Source organism: Lissotriton vulgaris, chromosome 5, assembly GCF_964263255.1.
Source record: "Lissotriton vulgaris chromosome 5, aLisVul1.2, whole genome shotgun sequence".
Classification (NCBI taxonomy): Eukaryota; Metazoa; Chordata; class Amphibia; order Caudata; family Salamandridae; genus Lissotriton; species Lissotriton vulgaris.
In genome coordinates, this window is record NC_141693.1 from 833,916,142 (window position 1) to 833,932,735 (window position 16,594).

The 16,594-nt window shown below is 42.7% G+C and overlaps 1 protein-coding gene across 2 annotated transcripts in view; it reads right to left on the bottom strand.

Moving 5' to 3' along the window:
• ANXA7 (annexin A7) overlaps positions 1–16,594 on the bottom strand; it is a 453,711-nt gene that overhangs the window by 77,341 nt on the left and 359,776 nt on the right. For both annotated transcript variants that reach the window (XM_086922337.1, XM_086922336.1), the window contains exon 10: positions 14,994–15,164. In XM_086922337.1, the coding sequence (XP_086778463.1) occupies positions 14,994–15,164 (171 nt within the window). The remainder of the gene's footprint in view (positions 1–14,993; positions 15,165–16,594) is intronic.

The window sequence follows — 16,594 nt, forward strand, 5'->3', positions numbered from 1 at the left end:
CGCGGGGCTATTGGTGAGTCTCTTTCCTCCTCTGACTTACTTTTTGTAGCTTAGTTTGATGTGGGGGCAACAGGCACACTGCAAGTTGGGGTGGCTTTTTAGTCTTACGCAGGGGTGCAGGGTGGGGGGGTTTGTAACGGGATGTTGGTGGGGGGAATGGGTTTTTTGTTGGGGTATGTGTTTGTTTTTCTGCAAGGCAATGTATTCTTAGACCTTCTGATCGAAGTGCTGGATTCTTGTTAGAGTTGGAACTTTCACTTTCGGATGGGGGTAGGGGGCTGAAACTGATGAGTTGGAATGTGAATGGGTTGGGGGATAGGATTAAACGCGGGGTAGTGCTGCAATTGTTGAAACGTCTTTCCCCAGATGTGGTCCTTCTTCAGGAGACGCACTTGATAGGCAATACTTGTCATGCCATGAATAGGAAGGGGTATCGTCTGGTCGCCCATGCCGGGTTTTCCTCATGCTCAAGGGGGGTTGGTATTCTGATTAAGGCCTCTCCCGTTGGAGATCAACGCTACGGTCCTCGATGACAGGGGGTGCTATGTCGCTCTAACGGGGAGGCGGGAGTACCGAACTTTTTCCCTGGTTTCTGTTTATGTCCCCCCCTGGCTTACAGTCAACTACTTTCGCGGACTTGGGACGGCTTGTCCTCGCTCTCCCCGAGGGGTCATTGCTATTGGGTGGTGATTTTAATGCTGTGGCTTCTGGTATGGCTGATCGACATCCACCTAGAGATGTTAGGGGGGCGCAGAACTGGCTTCATGATTTTATTGATACTCTGGGCTTGGTAGATTGCTTGAGATTATTGCATACCGCCCAGCGACAGTACACTTTTCACTCGGGCGCTCATGGTAGTTTTTCTAGAATTGATTATGTTTTGGTCCCGGCTGCACAGGCGCTTTCTGTTACTGAGGTTAAGCATCTTGCTCGGGGATCTCTGATCATTCTCCACTATGGCTTCGTATGGAGTCCAGTCCTGGGACGGAGGGTCGGATTGCCCCGATTAACCCCTGGTACCTCCGGGACGCTAAAACTTGTGCGGATCTAGTGAAATCTCTTGACCAATATTTCCTTGAGAATGAGGGTTCGGTTTAGTCTGCGGTGTCCCTCTGGGAGGCTTTCAAGACTGTTCTTAGGGGCCAGGCCCTGTCAATCGCAAGTGTCAAGAAACGGTGAGAAGAGGAGGTGGTTAAGATTGAAGCGTAGATAGCGGACCTTGAGCTCGGCCTGGAGCGGGAAGTTACACGTGCTAGGACGCATGTTTTGCGACTCAAGCAGTTGGAATATAGGGCGTTAGTTACTGATGCGGCTAAGGCCATGAGTAGAGAACAGCAGGGACGGCTATATGACGTAGGAGATAAAGCAGGCAAATTGATAGCGTGGCTGGATAAGAAGGATAGTGCTAGTCGTGTGGTGCCTGTAATCGAGACGGCGAGCGGTGGTCATGTTACTGACCCTGAGGAGATTGTTCAGTGTTTTGCAGATCACTTTCAGTCAGTATATGCCTCTGTGTCGGATAGGCCGGAGGAAGATTCACATCTATTGTTGCGTGATATTGCTCTACCACTTCTTGGATAGGGAACAAATGGATGCTCCAATAACCGCAGACGAGGTGGCTCTCGCGATTCGCTCCTTGCGTTCGGGAAAGGCTATGGGTCCTAACGGCCTACCTATTGAACTTTACAAGTTGCGGCCTGACAAGATAGCGCCCTATTTAAGAGATATGTTTTTGGAGTCGCAGGAGTGTGGATCAACGTCTTGCGACCATTGTAGTGATCCATAAGGAGGGGAAACCGAGGGATAGGTGCACATCATACAGGCCGATTTCTCTTTTGAACGCCGAACCTAAGATCCTCGCAAAACTGCTGGCTAACCGCTTGATCGCCGTTATCGGTGAGTTGATACATCCGGATCAATCCGGTTTCATTCTGCATAGAAATACTGCCCTGAATCTCAGGCGTCTGCACGGCGTTCTCGCGAGAGCTGCGACATTGCGTGAGCCGGCCGTCTTGGAGTCGTTAGATGCCACGATGGCTTTTGATACCGTGGAATGGCCATACTTATGGGCTGCGTTGGCTAAATTCAGGTTTGGACCCGGTTTTATTGGCTGCGTGCGGCTTCTCTACGAGGGCCCCCTTGCGCAAATTGTCGTGAATGGTCCTGTTTCTACTCAGTTTAGTCTTGGGAGAGGCACTCGTCAGGGCTGTCCCTTGTCTCAGTTATTGTTTGCCCTAGCCCTAGAACCCCTCGCTGCATGGATCCGATGGGAACCCTCGAAGGGCATTCAATGGTCTCCTGAATTTGAAGATCACATCTCGCTTTACGCAGATGCTATCTTATTGTATTTGACCTCACCCCGGAAGTCATTGATGCTTTTGTGCGATGTCTTGGCCTCCTTTGGTAGGAACTCTGGTTTGATTATCAATTGGGCGAAATCCTACTTATACGTTATTTCTGGTGATGTCCCTCTTCTCCCACGTACCTGCCCTATTCAAGTGACTCTGACGGGGTTTAAGTACCTTGGTATCTTTATCTCATTGGATCCGATGGCCCGTTATGAACAGAACCTTCTCCCACCCCTGGCTAGATTGAAACAGGACGTTGCGGGTTGGCGTAAACTTCCGCTTTCTCTGCTTGGTCGTGCGGCCCGATTTAAAATGATGTCTCTGCCTTTTTGTATGCTCTCCAGAACACTCTTGATATAGTTCCCGCTAGCTATTTTCGTGCTGTCGAAGACCTTCAGAGGAAGTTGATATGGGACGGTAGGCCTCATATTGCTCTTGCCAAATTGACGCTCCCCTGGTATGACGGGGGAATCGCTCTCCCTGACATCAAACGTTATTATTGGGCTTCTCAACTGGGGGCCATCAACCATGGTATGTATGGTCCTGAATTTAATCCTGCTTTTGCTATGGATAGATGGCTGTTGCCTGGGGGTAATTATTATAGGGCGCTCTACTCAAAATCGGTGGTCAAGACTCTGTCGGGGCCTACGAGGACGGCGGTGCGTAGGTGGCAGGATGCTAATACTTCCCCGGGGTGGAAAGATCGCTTGACTTTAGCGACCCCGCTCTTTGGTTCGGACAGGCTTGGGAAGTTGTGGAAAACCAAGGGGTTTGATAGATGGGACCTTATCGGCCTCAGTAAGGTGGGTGACCTCTGGGTTAAGGGCCAGGTGAAATTGTTTGAGATGTTAAAGACTGAGTTTTAATTGGGTGACACAGAGTACTTTCGCTACGTTCAGGTTCACCACGCCTTAATGTCGGTCTTCCCTTTGGGTGGGGTGATTCCGGAATCGTCCCCACTTGAAGATAGTGCTGTCGGGTACATGGCCATCCAACAGCCTATCTCCCTTGTCTACAAGAAATTAATTAATAATAGGCCTGATCTCCTGTTACTTCTCCGGGACTTGTGGACCCGTGACGGCCTTGAATTGGATGACGAGGACTGGCAATCTGCGATTTCCTCTCCCAAGGAGGTTGCGATTCCAGCTCGACTCAGACTGGTACAACTTAAGATCCTTCACAGGATTTACGTCACGGGCCCCCGTTTGGTCCGAATGGGCTTTTCTGAGGAGGGATTATGCGAGGGTGTGGGCAGGTTGCTACTTTTCTTCATATTATTTGGGAATGTACTGAAATTGCTGCTTTTTGGAGTGGGGTCCATGAGGTCATGAAGGAAGTGACTGGTATTGCCCTCTTGCCGGAGGCCAGACGCTGCTTGTTGAACGTTTGGGAACCTAAGGATTATAATGTAGCTCAGACTCAGTGGGCATCCCTGGGGGCCATGATCGCCTAGCGAGATATTGCTCAGTTGTGGGGGTCCCAGAGGCCTCCTACAGTAGACTTATGGAAGGAAAACATGGATTGGTGTATGTTTAGGGAAAAGACCGTGTACCTAGCCTGGGGCCGTCCCCGGAAGTGGTGTAGAGTGTGGGGACCTAGGAATAGTTATCGTGGAAACATATGTATACCGCCTCTAGTTGTTGACATGGATGGTCCACCTTCCCCCTGAACCGTGCATTTTGACCGCTCTATCGTATTTTTATTACATTCGGCCCCTGTCCCCCCCTCCCCTTTCCTTATGTCGATTGCTGCTCATTGTATTTTTCCTCCCTTAATTGAACTGGCACTTTGTAAAACATGTTTTATGCCTTGCTTGTTTTTATATTTCAATAAAAAGAAACACAAAAAAAAAAAAAAAGAAAGCCCTGCATCACAGTTCCGAAAGTGGATTTACTGCCTGACTTCCATCTCCTGGTTCAGAGCGAGGCGGGGAAACACACAGCCCAGCTCACACTTAAATACATTGATTTACAAATAAATCAATCTATTTAATATGTTATGTAAATGTGCAGGAATTTCAGAGGGGCACAGCCCCACAGCCCTGATGGAGAAACCGCCCCTGATAATCAGACCAGGAGTATGTCTCTAGTAGTTAGTGTGTATAGAGGTTTGAGGCAAGGCTGTATTTTAGCCCCACTCCTATTCACTCTATACATCAATAACGTGGACCCAACTCTGTCAACAGCTTGTCAAAACATCCCTCGGGCTGAGACCCAGTTAATTCCTGTACTCCTTTACACGGATGATGTGGTGCTGATGGGTAAAATTGCAGAGAGGCTCAAGAGTTTGCTTAACTCCTTTATAGCCTTTATAAACGTGTTACATCGGAGTACTAAATTCTCAAAATCTCACATTAGGGTAGTGGGTTCTAGTAATAAACGTCAGAGGAAATGTGTTGTGAATGGAACCAAAATAACCAGGGTATCTTCTTTCTCATAATACTACATTAGTAGACAGAGCACAACCCAAATATAGTTACACAACTAATTCAAATAAGTCAAAATGTTTGTTTAAGTAACAATAGCACCCCTCCAATGATCGTAAAAAGATTTATTCGCAGATCTTCATCACTGTTGACACCTAGAGACAAATAGAACAGCCGACACGTGTTTCGTCTTGAAATGCCAGCTACCCACTAGCAGTACATTTCAATGAGAAACATGGCCCAACTGAACTGTCCCAGTTAAGATTCCATGGGCTAGAGTCCCTTCCAGACAATCCAAGAGGGGATGATAAAGTTCACGGTCTTCATAAATTAGAGGCCTCCTGGATTTGTAAATTGAGATCTGTAGAATATGGGTTGAACATTGACAAAGAAATGTATGTATTTCTCAAAGATTAAATCTTGTATCTGGTATCGGAGGAAAACTACACAACACAGTACTGATTTTAGAACAGCAAGATCTGGCATATTTGTAGCTTAGCACACGGTGTAATCTGGGGGAAGTGTGAACTTACTGTTTTTTCTGACATCAAATGTTCTAGTACATGCTCTGTATTAAGTTATTTTGTAAGAACAAAAAGTTAAATATTCTATATTATTGTGAAGTAACATAACTGTTGATATGCAATCCATAATGCACTGAGCCTTCTATTTGTTCATAACTGGTATGACCTGTTCTTTTTTACTTGTATACTAATCAGTGTTTTATTAAGTATTTTGAAAATGATTGCCATGTTCATATTGATAAAATGCAGTGACCATTTACCGGTTTATGCATAAGTTTATGCAAACACGTGGCTATGGTATATATACTTGCTTGAATCTCCATCTTCTTTACTTTTCACCACTAATAAGAAGTTCGAAGAACAGTGCCTGTTTCATTTACTGGTCTTTTTAATGTTTGTCACTATTGGTTAGTTATCTTATTGGAATTTTTATGCTCTACCTATTTTTATGTTAAAATATAATTTTCACAATGTAGAAACATTTCAACCCACACATCTTTGTGTGTTAAGGAGATCGGTAGATGATATAGGTCTCCTTATATGCGACTAGCACTGTAATTATTATTCTGTATTATTATTCTTATTGCCAGTGGTGGGCTACTGGTATAGCACGTTTTTCGTTTACGATAATGTGAGCCTTTAGAATAATAAACAAGTATCAACCGGGCTGGAGATTCCATCTTCTTCACACGTTAAACATAGGCAATGTGAGGTAAATAAATAGTATGGCTATTTGTAGACTAAACAAACTCTGAATACACTTAAGTACTACCAAAATGGCCGCAGTTTATGCACCTCCTATATGGAGTTACATGCAAACATACTTCGTACGCACGCTACGTTACTGTGGGACAGGGTTTTCAACTTATTTAATGGCGCCTTTGTAGCGCGGAGCCGAGTGGTCTTTTCTGCCGGCATATCGTACCGGAGACATCCCGACTAAGGGTGAGTGTTGTTGTGGGTTCCTAATATATACAGACAGCAAGACAGATGCAAGTTTTATTGTTTGGCATGCTCTGTAATGCCTATACTTTTCAATATGTCTTTTTTAGTCGTCCTGTTTGGGACCAACTTGGGAACCATTATTATGTGAAGTCTTTACCTGGCTGGATATCTTTACGCTGCTAGCATTTTGGCTCTTACTTCGTAAGTACACCTCTGGGGAAATGTTATTATACTAACTATGCGCCGTACGTTTTCGGCGTGTTTTGGAAAACAAACTATAAGAATACACGCTTTTACGCTTACCGTTACAATTTTCTTCTACTGTGCATTTTTTAGAGTCACCGATTTCGGGAGTAATGTGGAAACAACTAAATGTGGGTTGGATATTTGGTGGATTTTTCTTAACTTTGTGGCCCGACTGGCTCCTAATTTTCGAGTAAGGTGTGTTACTAATATTGGTCCCTCTAACCTGTTTCCACAACTAAAACAAGCACCAGATATTGCTTGGCGTTCTTTAGACATAATTTCTATGTGTGCCACTTTTTCCTCTGCGATCCTTACATTCCCAATCACTTAAATTTCGCAGCTGCTCCTTTTTAGGTCGAAGCCTGCATTGCAGGGCATGCCCTGCTGCAGGCAAAGAGATATTGTGAGCAGGGGATTTCAGTATGGCGTGAAGCCATGCCCCTTTTTTCCATTGGCAGGCCTCTGGAAACTGAGGCCTGCCATTGGAAAAAGCTCCTGTTTAGCAGATTTGTCTGCTCTGGATCCCGCCTCTCGAGGACTCCATGACCTGCCTTACGGTAGCACGACAATATTTTTTGAAATATTGCCTTGGCAACCATGAGGCAGGTCAGGGAGTGCTGGAGGGGCGGGATTCAGTATCCTGTTCCCGCCCCTTTTTTTTCCGTGTCCGTGCGGTTTTCGTCATTGTTGCCTCGTTCTCCTTGCTGGAAGGAGGCATTGCAGTGGATGGACTCTCCTTGTTTTATTTAGCTTTCGAGCAGCAGTGCTTGAGCTGACAATTCTGGATGTTGTAACGGCTTGTGCTCTGCCGCCTTCAAAGGAAGGTTTGCGCTCTGCCCCCTGCCTGCGGAGGCAGGACTTTTGCAATGCAAACCAGGAGGGGTAACACAGTTTAGATTCGAATTAAACCGCAGGACTTTGATGTGCTGCTGAAAATTCGGAGAAGTGAAAAGGGGGAGTAGCTTTGTCTTTGCGTTTTCTGTAAGGTACCAGCGTTTTATAACACCTAGTTGTGCGTCCTCCCTTGTTTATTCATATTTTTAATTCAGGTGCACTATTAAATACATCCGCGTTAAGGTTTTACTTTGCCATTACCACCCTGAAAATGAAAAAAGTGAAAATAAAAGGCCACACGTATGTCACAAATGCAGAGAGTTACAGCGCCGGCTCATTCTAGCCCATCCATAATGATAAACACCCTTCTCAGGCAGAAGTCCTATATGATTGTGTACGGCTTGTCCATACATTAGCATTGCCAGCGCGGCTTAAAAAGTAGTGCAGGCCGCCCACGCAAGTCGCCAGTCAAACCTTAACTCAACTAACTCCTACTGAGTGTTTTGTAAACAAGTTGCGAGTCTAGTGCTTTAATTCATACCGCAGTCATTGCTAGGCGCCTCGAACAGCAGCCGAGCCCCGGAGCACGCAGGAGCTGTTGGGCGCGCCGGGATTTGCCAGTGAAAGGTGCAGTGTTTGAAGGGGCTTGCAGGTCGGGTCACCAAAACAAAGCGCCGGTGACACCCGAGGGAGCAGGCACAATTTTTGAATGAAAGACAACAGAAAGAACTCAGGGCGCAAGCGCAGCGCCAGGAAGGGCCCGGACCTTGTGAAAGCACTAGCCTCAGATTTGTGGACTGCTTCCCCGACCTCTGTTTAATATATATGAAGTGAGTGGCCTTTTAAAGGCAGCGGCTCCTTAATCTCCTAAAGTAAGCACTGCATGTTAAAGGCACGTCTGACTTAATGCGGAGTGCAGCCAAATAAAATACTAAAAGGGGAGGGAGGGAGGGGCTTGAATAATTAACCTTTGTAATACGAATCAACGTTATGAATGGGCCTCTTTATTCTTGTGTGTTTGCATTGTGTTTCTCTGTGGACAACCATCTATACATATTAGTGTGTTTGTACGGATGTGTGATCATGCCTATTCATGTCTGTGTGCGTATGTGTGGTGTGTGTGTGCCTATTCACTCGCGGGTGAGTGTGTGTGTGTGTGCCTCTTCATTCGTATGGTTTCCAGAGTGTGTGCATTGTGTTGGTGTTAGCACTCATCTATGCATATTAGTGTGTTTGTAAGGATGTGTGTATATGTGTCTGTTCATATTCCTGTCTGTGTGTGGTGTATGTGCCTATTCACACGCGGGTGGGTATTTGTCTGTGCCTATTTATTTGGGTGTGTTTGCCCAAGTGAATGTGTTGTGTTTATTTGTATGCACGCCACAGTCATCAATGCATATTAGTGTGTTTGAAAGGATGTTTGTGTGTGTTTCTTTTTTATATGTGTGTAGTTACCTATATGTGTGCCTGCGTTTGCAGTGCCTAAATGCATTTTTGTTTGGGTGTCTGCGCTCGTCCTGTGTTTTTAAGGCATTGCATGAATAAATGTGTCTCTGTTCTACGCCTGTGTGTGTATATGTGTAAGATAGTGTATTTGTTACGGCTACACTGTGAAATTAACATGTATGGAACTTGGCGACAATGAAAAATAAAAACAATACACTTGTTCCAGGTCCTCTCCAAGCCTCGTTTACTCTTAATGTTCCTTCAAACTGTGTCATTTCATGCCAACAGGTACCCAGTTCGACGTGTTCCTGCCACGGGTGGCATTCAGACTTTGTATGTGTAGTAAGCCTGTTCGTATTTTTAAAACTGTATTTGATTTCTTTCCAGCTTTCACCAATGTTCTTGGCTTAAAGTGCTTTAGAATGATTTGCTACATGTTTCGAGAAACTTGTAGGGGAACCGTCTTTCATATTATATTCTCTTTTCACTCATGTTCTTAGCACAATGAGCTTTAAAATACACAATCTTCTACTACTTTCTCCAGATACATTTTGGAATAGAAAATAATAATTGCAAAACACCATTAAAAGTAATGTGCACTTCAAAATTTCAGAATAGTTTGTAATTTATCAACAAATTCATTGGGTGACCCCGTACTTCCCTCCCCTAAAATCCCTTTTGCATTGTTGTTGGGGTGGGGGCATGTTCCCAAAACATATACTCCTGAGTGGGGCCTGGATTTAAGGCCTAATATATTGAATCTCATATTGATTCCTAACAATACACTCACATAATAAATATGTACAGAATGTTGGGGGTACTTCTTGTGTGAACACGGACATTTATTTTGAGAGGTTGCATAGACTTGTGTGACAAAACAAATTGCTTTGTTTCCAAGCAACAACAAAAAAAACATTCACTGATAGCAAATAGTATTTTCTGAATTGCCAGTGTTTTATTAATTAACCAATGCATTTTCTAATCTACTGGGTTCTGTTCAGTTTATTAGAATGCCATGATAGCAAGACAATAATGCGACAATGTACTGCATAAGTAGCATTTAATAAGCTGCATTATTTGCATTTTCCATACCTCCTAATTCAACCAACATTGTTTCAGGAGTTCTGCCAGTCACACAAGCAGTATCAATTTACGCTTGATTTTAAAGTGATCCCTACACCAATCACACTCCCACTTTGCTGTTGTAAATCCTAACAAGCATTGGCATAGTCAATAGGTCTCGCCTTTGGGACATTATAAGTGTTTAGCCATGCAACATTTGATTTTGTTGAACTGTGATATTGTGCTGCATAACTAAATACTTATAAGGTCCAAAAAGCGAGACCTGTTGGCTATGCCAATGCTGGTTTGATGTGCAACACAAGGAATTGCTACTAAGACAGAGCTCTTGGGATGTGGAGTCTAAACTGTGAGCTGAACAACTTTTTAAGAATTGAGTAAATAGCTGGACAAAGGTGTCCTATCTTTTTTTATAACTGATTGGCCCATTATGAGTGAATATTGGCTATGAGATAGGGTTGGAACTGTCCCTTAGCACTTTGCAAATGGATAGTGTTTTTGATTGAGCAACACTCACGTTTGCTGCATAGGAAAAACCATCATGAGAGTATGATAACGATCAAAGTGTGAGATGAAGCTCGTAAACTTAACCGACAGAAACTTGGTTTTGGGTAAAGAGAGCTTAGTTATGTTTGTTTTTGACCTGTGAACTTGACTGGTTGTCAGGTCTCATTGCCAGGGATATTTCCTTGGTTTTTTGCAGATTAGTTTGGACCTTTGGGCGAGAGCTAGCGTTAAAGTGTTTAAATATATATACTCGCCCTCATATGATTTTATGAGTCTAATTGTAAGTCGTTTCCTTCATTAGTGTCCAGTTTGCTCACCTACTGTGAGACACAGGAGCTTGGACTAAGATATCCATGCTCAGTACTTTATCCAGAAAAGCGTATATAGCTTCACTACATCGCACACTACGTAGTTCTTTGAGGTATTTACTTTTATTTGCTATTTTACCTTTTCTTTTTCGGTCTTGGTAACTGGAGCTCAGAACTCTAACAAACTTTGTATTTTGTAAGGTGCACCAGAAAGCGGTTTATTTTTGGCGATTGGGTCTATCCTAAACTGGCATGTCTTACACATCTTTTAGTCACACGCCTGGGTGATTCTTTTCTTCATACACCAAGTTCAACCATTAATAATCTGATTCCTGTAAAATCGAGCACCAAAAACGGTCTTCTCTCCCCCCCTCTTCTTTTAGAATGCAAATGGAAAAAGAAAATATAAAATATAAAAATAAAAATAAAATCGGATTTTTTTACTAACAGCCTTGAAAAAGTCTTTTCAAGACGAAACACGTGTCGGCTGTTTTATTTGTCTTTACGTTTCAACAATGATGAAGATCTGCTAATAAATCTTTTTACGATCATTGGAGTGGTGCTATTGTTACTTAAACAAAAAACGTTGACTTATTTGAATTAGTTGTGTAACTATATTTGGGTTGTGCTCTGTCTACTGATGTATTATTGTGGTTATATGGAGGGCATCCTGCATATAGATTAACACTATGAATAGCACAGTGCCAGACTGAGCACGCTGGAGAATAATAAGGTTACTTCATTACTTTGAGGCAAACAAATACAGAGGTGCTGGCTGGTCTAAACCACTGCCATCAAATATCTTTATAATGTATCTTCTTTCTCATATCTGGAGGTTCTGTATGGTGACAGGGGTGGGTTCCTTTAAAGGAGGCCAAAAGGAATCGAATGGCAAAAGCAGTTGCAGCGGTCTTTGATTTTGCTAAAAGACTGGGGGTCAAACCTGTACAGGTTCTTTTGAAAGTTTATCATGACAAATGTATCTGAATTGCCTGTTATGGGAGTGACATTTGGGCATATAAGGGCACAATGGACCTACAAAGAGTGCAAAATAGATTCCAGAGACGGATGTTGGATGGTCCTTATTCCGTGGCCTCTTACATAATCCGTGAAGAGTTGGGGGTTGGATACATTTCCAACTTGTTCGGCCTTGCGCCCATCCTAAAATGGATTAGAATTTGGACTAACCAGGATTTGACCCTGAACCAGAGTATTATTAAAGATTATTTTTCTTTGGAGAGGACGAACAGCATTCTATAGCTCAGTCATATTAAGACCTTAGCGAGGAAACTGGGTCATCCAGAGATATTGGTTTCTCCCAAAGAGATTACGAGGAGAGACCCATTTCCTCGCACTCGAACTCAGAGAGGGAAGCGAGTGAGCTTTACCAACCCAGTGTACAGGCCTACATTTTATTAAAATCCTGCTCTTCAGCAGAGCCCTATCTGGCTGTGGTCCCCATCGCGGTCTTCTGACTAGGTTCAGGTTAAAACTTTTCAACTGGTTACTTGGCAGTACCTCAGGGGTGGCATAAAGTGGATGATTTGGTCCCCTGCACTTGTGATAATTTTTTTATCGCAAGATACCATGCATTTTGTGATGTTCTGTGACCATTACAGTTTGTTGCGGCAACGCTATATAGTGCCTCTGTAAATAACACATTGGTTGTCCAAGTAACATCGGCTCCAATTGATCTTCAGACGTAGAGTCCCTTAGTTAGTTTTAATGTTGCAAGTTTTCTTGCATGTGCCCTAAGAAACTGAAAGAGATGGCCTGTGTAATTTTTGTACCACTGACAATTGTTTGTGATTTGGGTCTGTGACATAAGGACCTTGTATCGGCTTTTTAGTGACATTTTACTTGTTTTTCTAAACAAGTTTTTATAGTGTTTTATGCTTTCATATTTTTATCTAGAAGTGTGTGCTTTTATGGTTTTAAGTAACCAAATAACGTATATTTGACTTTGATATGAAAAATGTTTAGCTATCTGCCAATGACATTACACTTGTTAGTCAACGGCTATTCTGATTTTGGTAAGAACAGGGGTAAAGGAATACAATGAAGACTTGCGATCAGGATTAAAGTTTTCAATTCTTGAAACATGGCAGGAGAGCAAGGTTTAGTCCTGGAGGCTGAATATTCTTTAACACTTCCACCAATTTCTTTCAGATTGGTCTGGTAGAACCCAGTTAGAACCTTATTAAGTTTCCCTAAACATGTCTTGTTAGGCATAGCCTTTTAATTTGCTATATACACTTAAAGGAAACTTGCACTGTTATTACTCTACACGGATTTGAGTGATTGTTTGCTCCAAGGTATTATTTGTCCTGTGCTCTCGGTCTAAAAACGTTAATTGGATATAGTCAAAAATGTCCTGTTGTCTAATGTTTGCCCTGAAAAGCAACTTTGAGTGCCTTGTGCCACAACTAACGAGATACTCGTAGGTGGTATTTTCTGGTAATTCCTAAGTATATTTTTCCAATGTAACTTCTCAGCAGATTTTTATATGATAATTACATTAATACAGAAAGAAACACCACAGTATCTTAAAGTATTTACCACGGTACTTTTTTATTTTATTGTAGGCAATCGGTTGGTTGCGTTTTGTAATTCTTGTCAAAATTAGACTGTTGCTCTTAGCCTCTCATACTTCTATGAGTCTGGGAACTAAGTTGAGAACAATTCTGAAAGATCAACGAGTGCTTGGTATGCTTTAACTTTCTGGTTTCTACTGTTACACCATTTGAAGCCTTTCCATGGAGTTGTTAGTGGTGTTGTGCCCTTGACTACCTATGTTCTTTTATCCATTACCTAGACATATTCTGTAAAAATGGATGAATGTGCGATTTCTGTTCAAGATTTCTGGGCATCCTAATATGGTCTGAAACTGGCATTCCGATTCTAAGGTGAACTTTGGATTATTTTCTAAATGCCTGTGGTTGTGTATTAGGCCAAGTGCTGATTTACTGTAGAGGAATTTTGAGAATTATTGAGGTTGGCTCAAGGATTTTTGAAACAGGAACCGATATTGATTTCATAGGGTTTTGAGTAGATCACCGAGGCTTACTGGCAATGTGAGAATAACCAGTACCACTAGCACACACAAGGTAAAAAGCAAAGTTCAGATGGAAAAATAGTTTTGTCTCTTCAGAAAGGTTTACATCAATTGAATCCCAAAACAGAGAGAAGACCCTATGAATTCTAGTCAGTCACACACACTACTTTAATAACAGTGGGTCCGATCACGCCTCTCCCCCATTTCACTAATGCACTCCCTGTACTAATTGGAAGTATTCAAACAGAAGATAATTTAGATTTTAACATAAAATATTGTGCGTGCCAGGTTTAAATTAAATGCAGTAGATGTGCCCTTGAAACAGACCCATGCTCGGCTTCTGTACGGTCAAAAACAGCTACCTCGACCTCAATAGATGACAGCAAATTGGGCATTTATTTCTAAATGGTTTCTAACGTGATGCAGTTTATCATTCTACCCAAGAGGTTTCAAACATCAGAGCTGCTGTGACTTTCAGGAACTTTTGCAGAACAACCTTTACTTCAACAGCCCCAGATATTTGTTCCAGCAATTACACGACGCAAAATGCATCTGCTAGTCTGTGTGAACTCACAGAAAGCTCAGGGGACATTGCACCAAATTTGCAGGATACTGCAGCTGCCTATATTCATAGGAGCACATTACAAGGCCCTGTTTCAGGCACATATACTTGAAAGTATAATGTTCGCTGCTTCTGCCAATTACAGTCAAGCCAAACAGCTCAACTGATAACTGGACATCCTTAACCTCTCATATATACCCAAGGATAAAAGATTCAAAACAGGTGGATGGGCGTTTTACTGTGGCCGCTTGCTCACTGGAGATTGGCGCTTATTACATTCTGATAAAAGGCCCTTGAAATTCCATAAACTCAGTCTTCTGTTTTGACTTCATAGTGCCTTTTAATTCCGGTTCTAAGGTCAAGAAACATTCAGGGGTTAAAGTATGTCCTATAAGCTTCATAACAGAATATACAAACGGCTGAAGAAACAGTTTTTATACAAAAACATATGAAGAAACGCTCCTTATACGTTTATGCAGTGTTAGAAGTCCTCTCGTTTAAGCGTAACTTGGGAGAAAAGTTAATGTTCCCAAAGCCAATTCTTTCAGAAGCAAGGAGCCCGAAGTTGAAGTGGACAGCGTTTTTAGCTCAAGACTTTAAATGGACGAAATAAATGCCAAATCGAATTATAAAATATTACATGCAATAATATAGAACATCAAGGTAAAAAGATTGCAATTAAGAGCAAAAAATTGAGTTGATCACTTGTGTACCTTGAAATAAGCTTCCACAACAGCCTTGAGATGGGGAAAGCTTCGGCTTGCCAGGACCAAGTTAAAAGAGGACTCATCTGTGCCAAGTTTTCCCTCGCCCGCTTGGTAAAGGCGCTGTGCATCCTGCTGAGCCATTTGGTAGTTCACTGTCGGATTTTCATCTCGGTTTCCCTACAGTCAGGAAAATGTAGTAGCATTACATTTGATAGGTATTTATTGCCTGGATCAATATCTCCCACGACATTTTGAGGCAAAGGTACAATGCAAAACATAATAAAGTGAATCTCTTCCTCTGCTCTTCTGCTAAGCATAGCAACTGTTCAATTCGGGTTCTAGAAATTAAAATACTCTTATTGACTAGACATGGGTATGGACAACCGCCCACAACTAATATTATGCCCGCGAAAAAAATCTTTCAGCAAAGGAAGACTGAGGAGCAAACATCTGTCAAATAAAGTTTTCCCTTTATGTAAATCAACAAGATTGCACTGCAAGTTTCTATTTCAACCGCGTTGTTGAAACCGTATTGTATTGTTGAAACCATATCTTAATAAAATCGACTACAGTAATATTTATTTCACATTTTCCAAAGATAAAAATGTTCTGGCATAAGGCATCTAGCAATGGCAATTTATATCACATACAGCACATACTTGACAAAATTGAGGACTCTTCCAACAATACACAATCTCGTGAAGTCAAAAGCAAGTTACACTACTATATTTTGAATAGATGACCTTAAGGTTACAACACACGTATCTATCTACATGATAGGTGCTGGGCCACCGTGTTATCTTACCAGGTCCAAATTTAATACCGGATAGTTAGACATGTGCTGCAAGTATCAGTTTACTTTGAATGAGCAAAGAAACATGCTTGCTTTTAAAGGCCGTACTTTGAACATTTTACACAAATTTACTAAGTGTTCCATCCACCATCCTTCAAAGAAAGGCTTTCACATTTCAAACTAGCTTCAATATGATTGTCCTTTATTGCTTTAAAGGACAAGTTACTAAACCTCGGTAAGGCCCGGAGCGGCTGTTATGCTGTAGGAGCAGGGAGGCGGGTGAGCAGGAGGCAAGGTGGGCACTAGAGGTCGGGGAATAAAAAAGAAAAAAAAAAAGAAAAAAATGTACCTGCAACCGTGGCGCTCTTTTGCTCATCTTCAACTCTTTGGAAAGGCACAGGCTCTGAGAATTCCCTGAGGCAATTCTGAAGTTGCCTCGCACAGGACAGCAGCTTCAGGATTGGCTTGAGAGCCCTCAATTGGCGCTCCAGGACAGACTGAATCTGTGCCTGCTCTGTCCATCCCAGCTGCGCTGCTGGGTTGGAAGAAGCCTTCACTGCACAGGATTGTTTGGCCGGCCTGAGATGGCTAAATCATCATGCACAGTGAGGGGAGTGCACACTACCAGGCCCTGCCCCCAAGCCTCGGCAGGAGAGGAAAAATAAAACGTGTTATTTTATTTTTCCTTTACTGCAGTTTTTAGAAGAGGGGAGGGGGCGACGCTCGAGCCGCCACTGGGTAACGTCTTATCTGGTAGAGACATGATCTAGCTGCAGATTCCTTACCTTTGAACTTCCAGATTTTTGGCTTGATC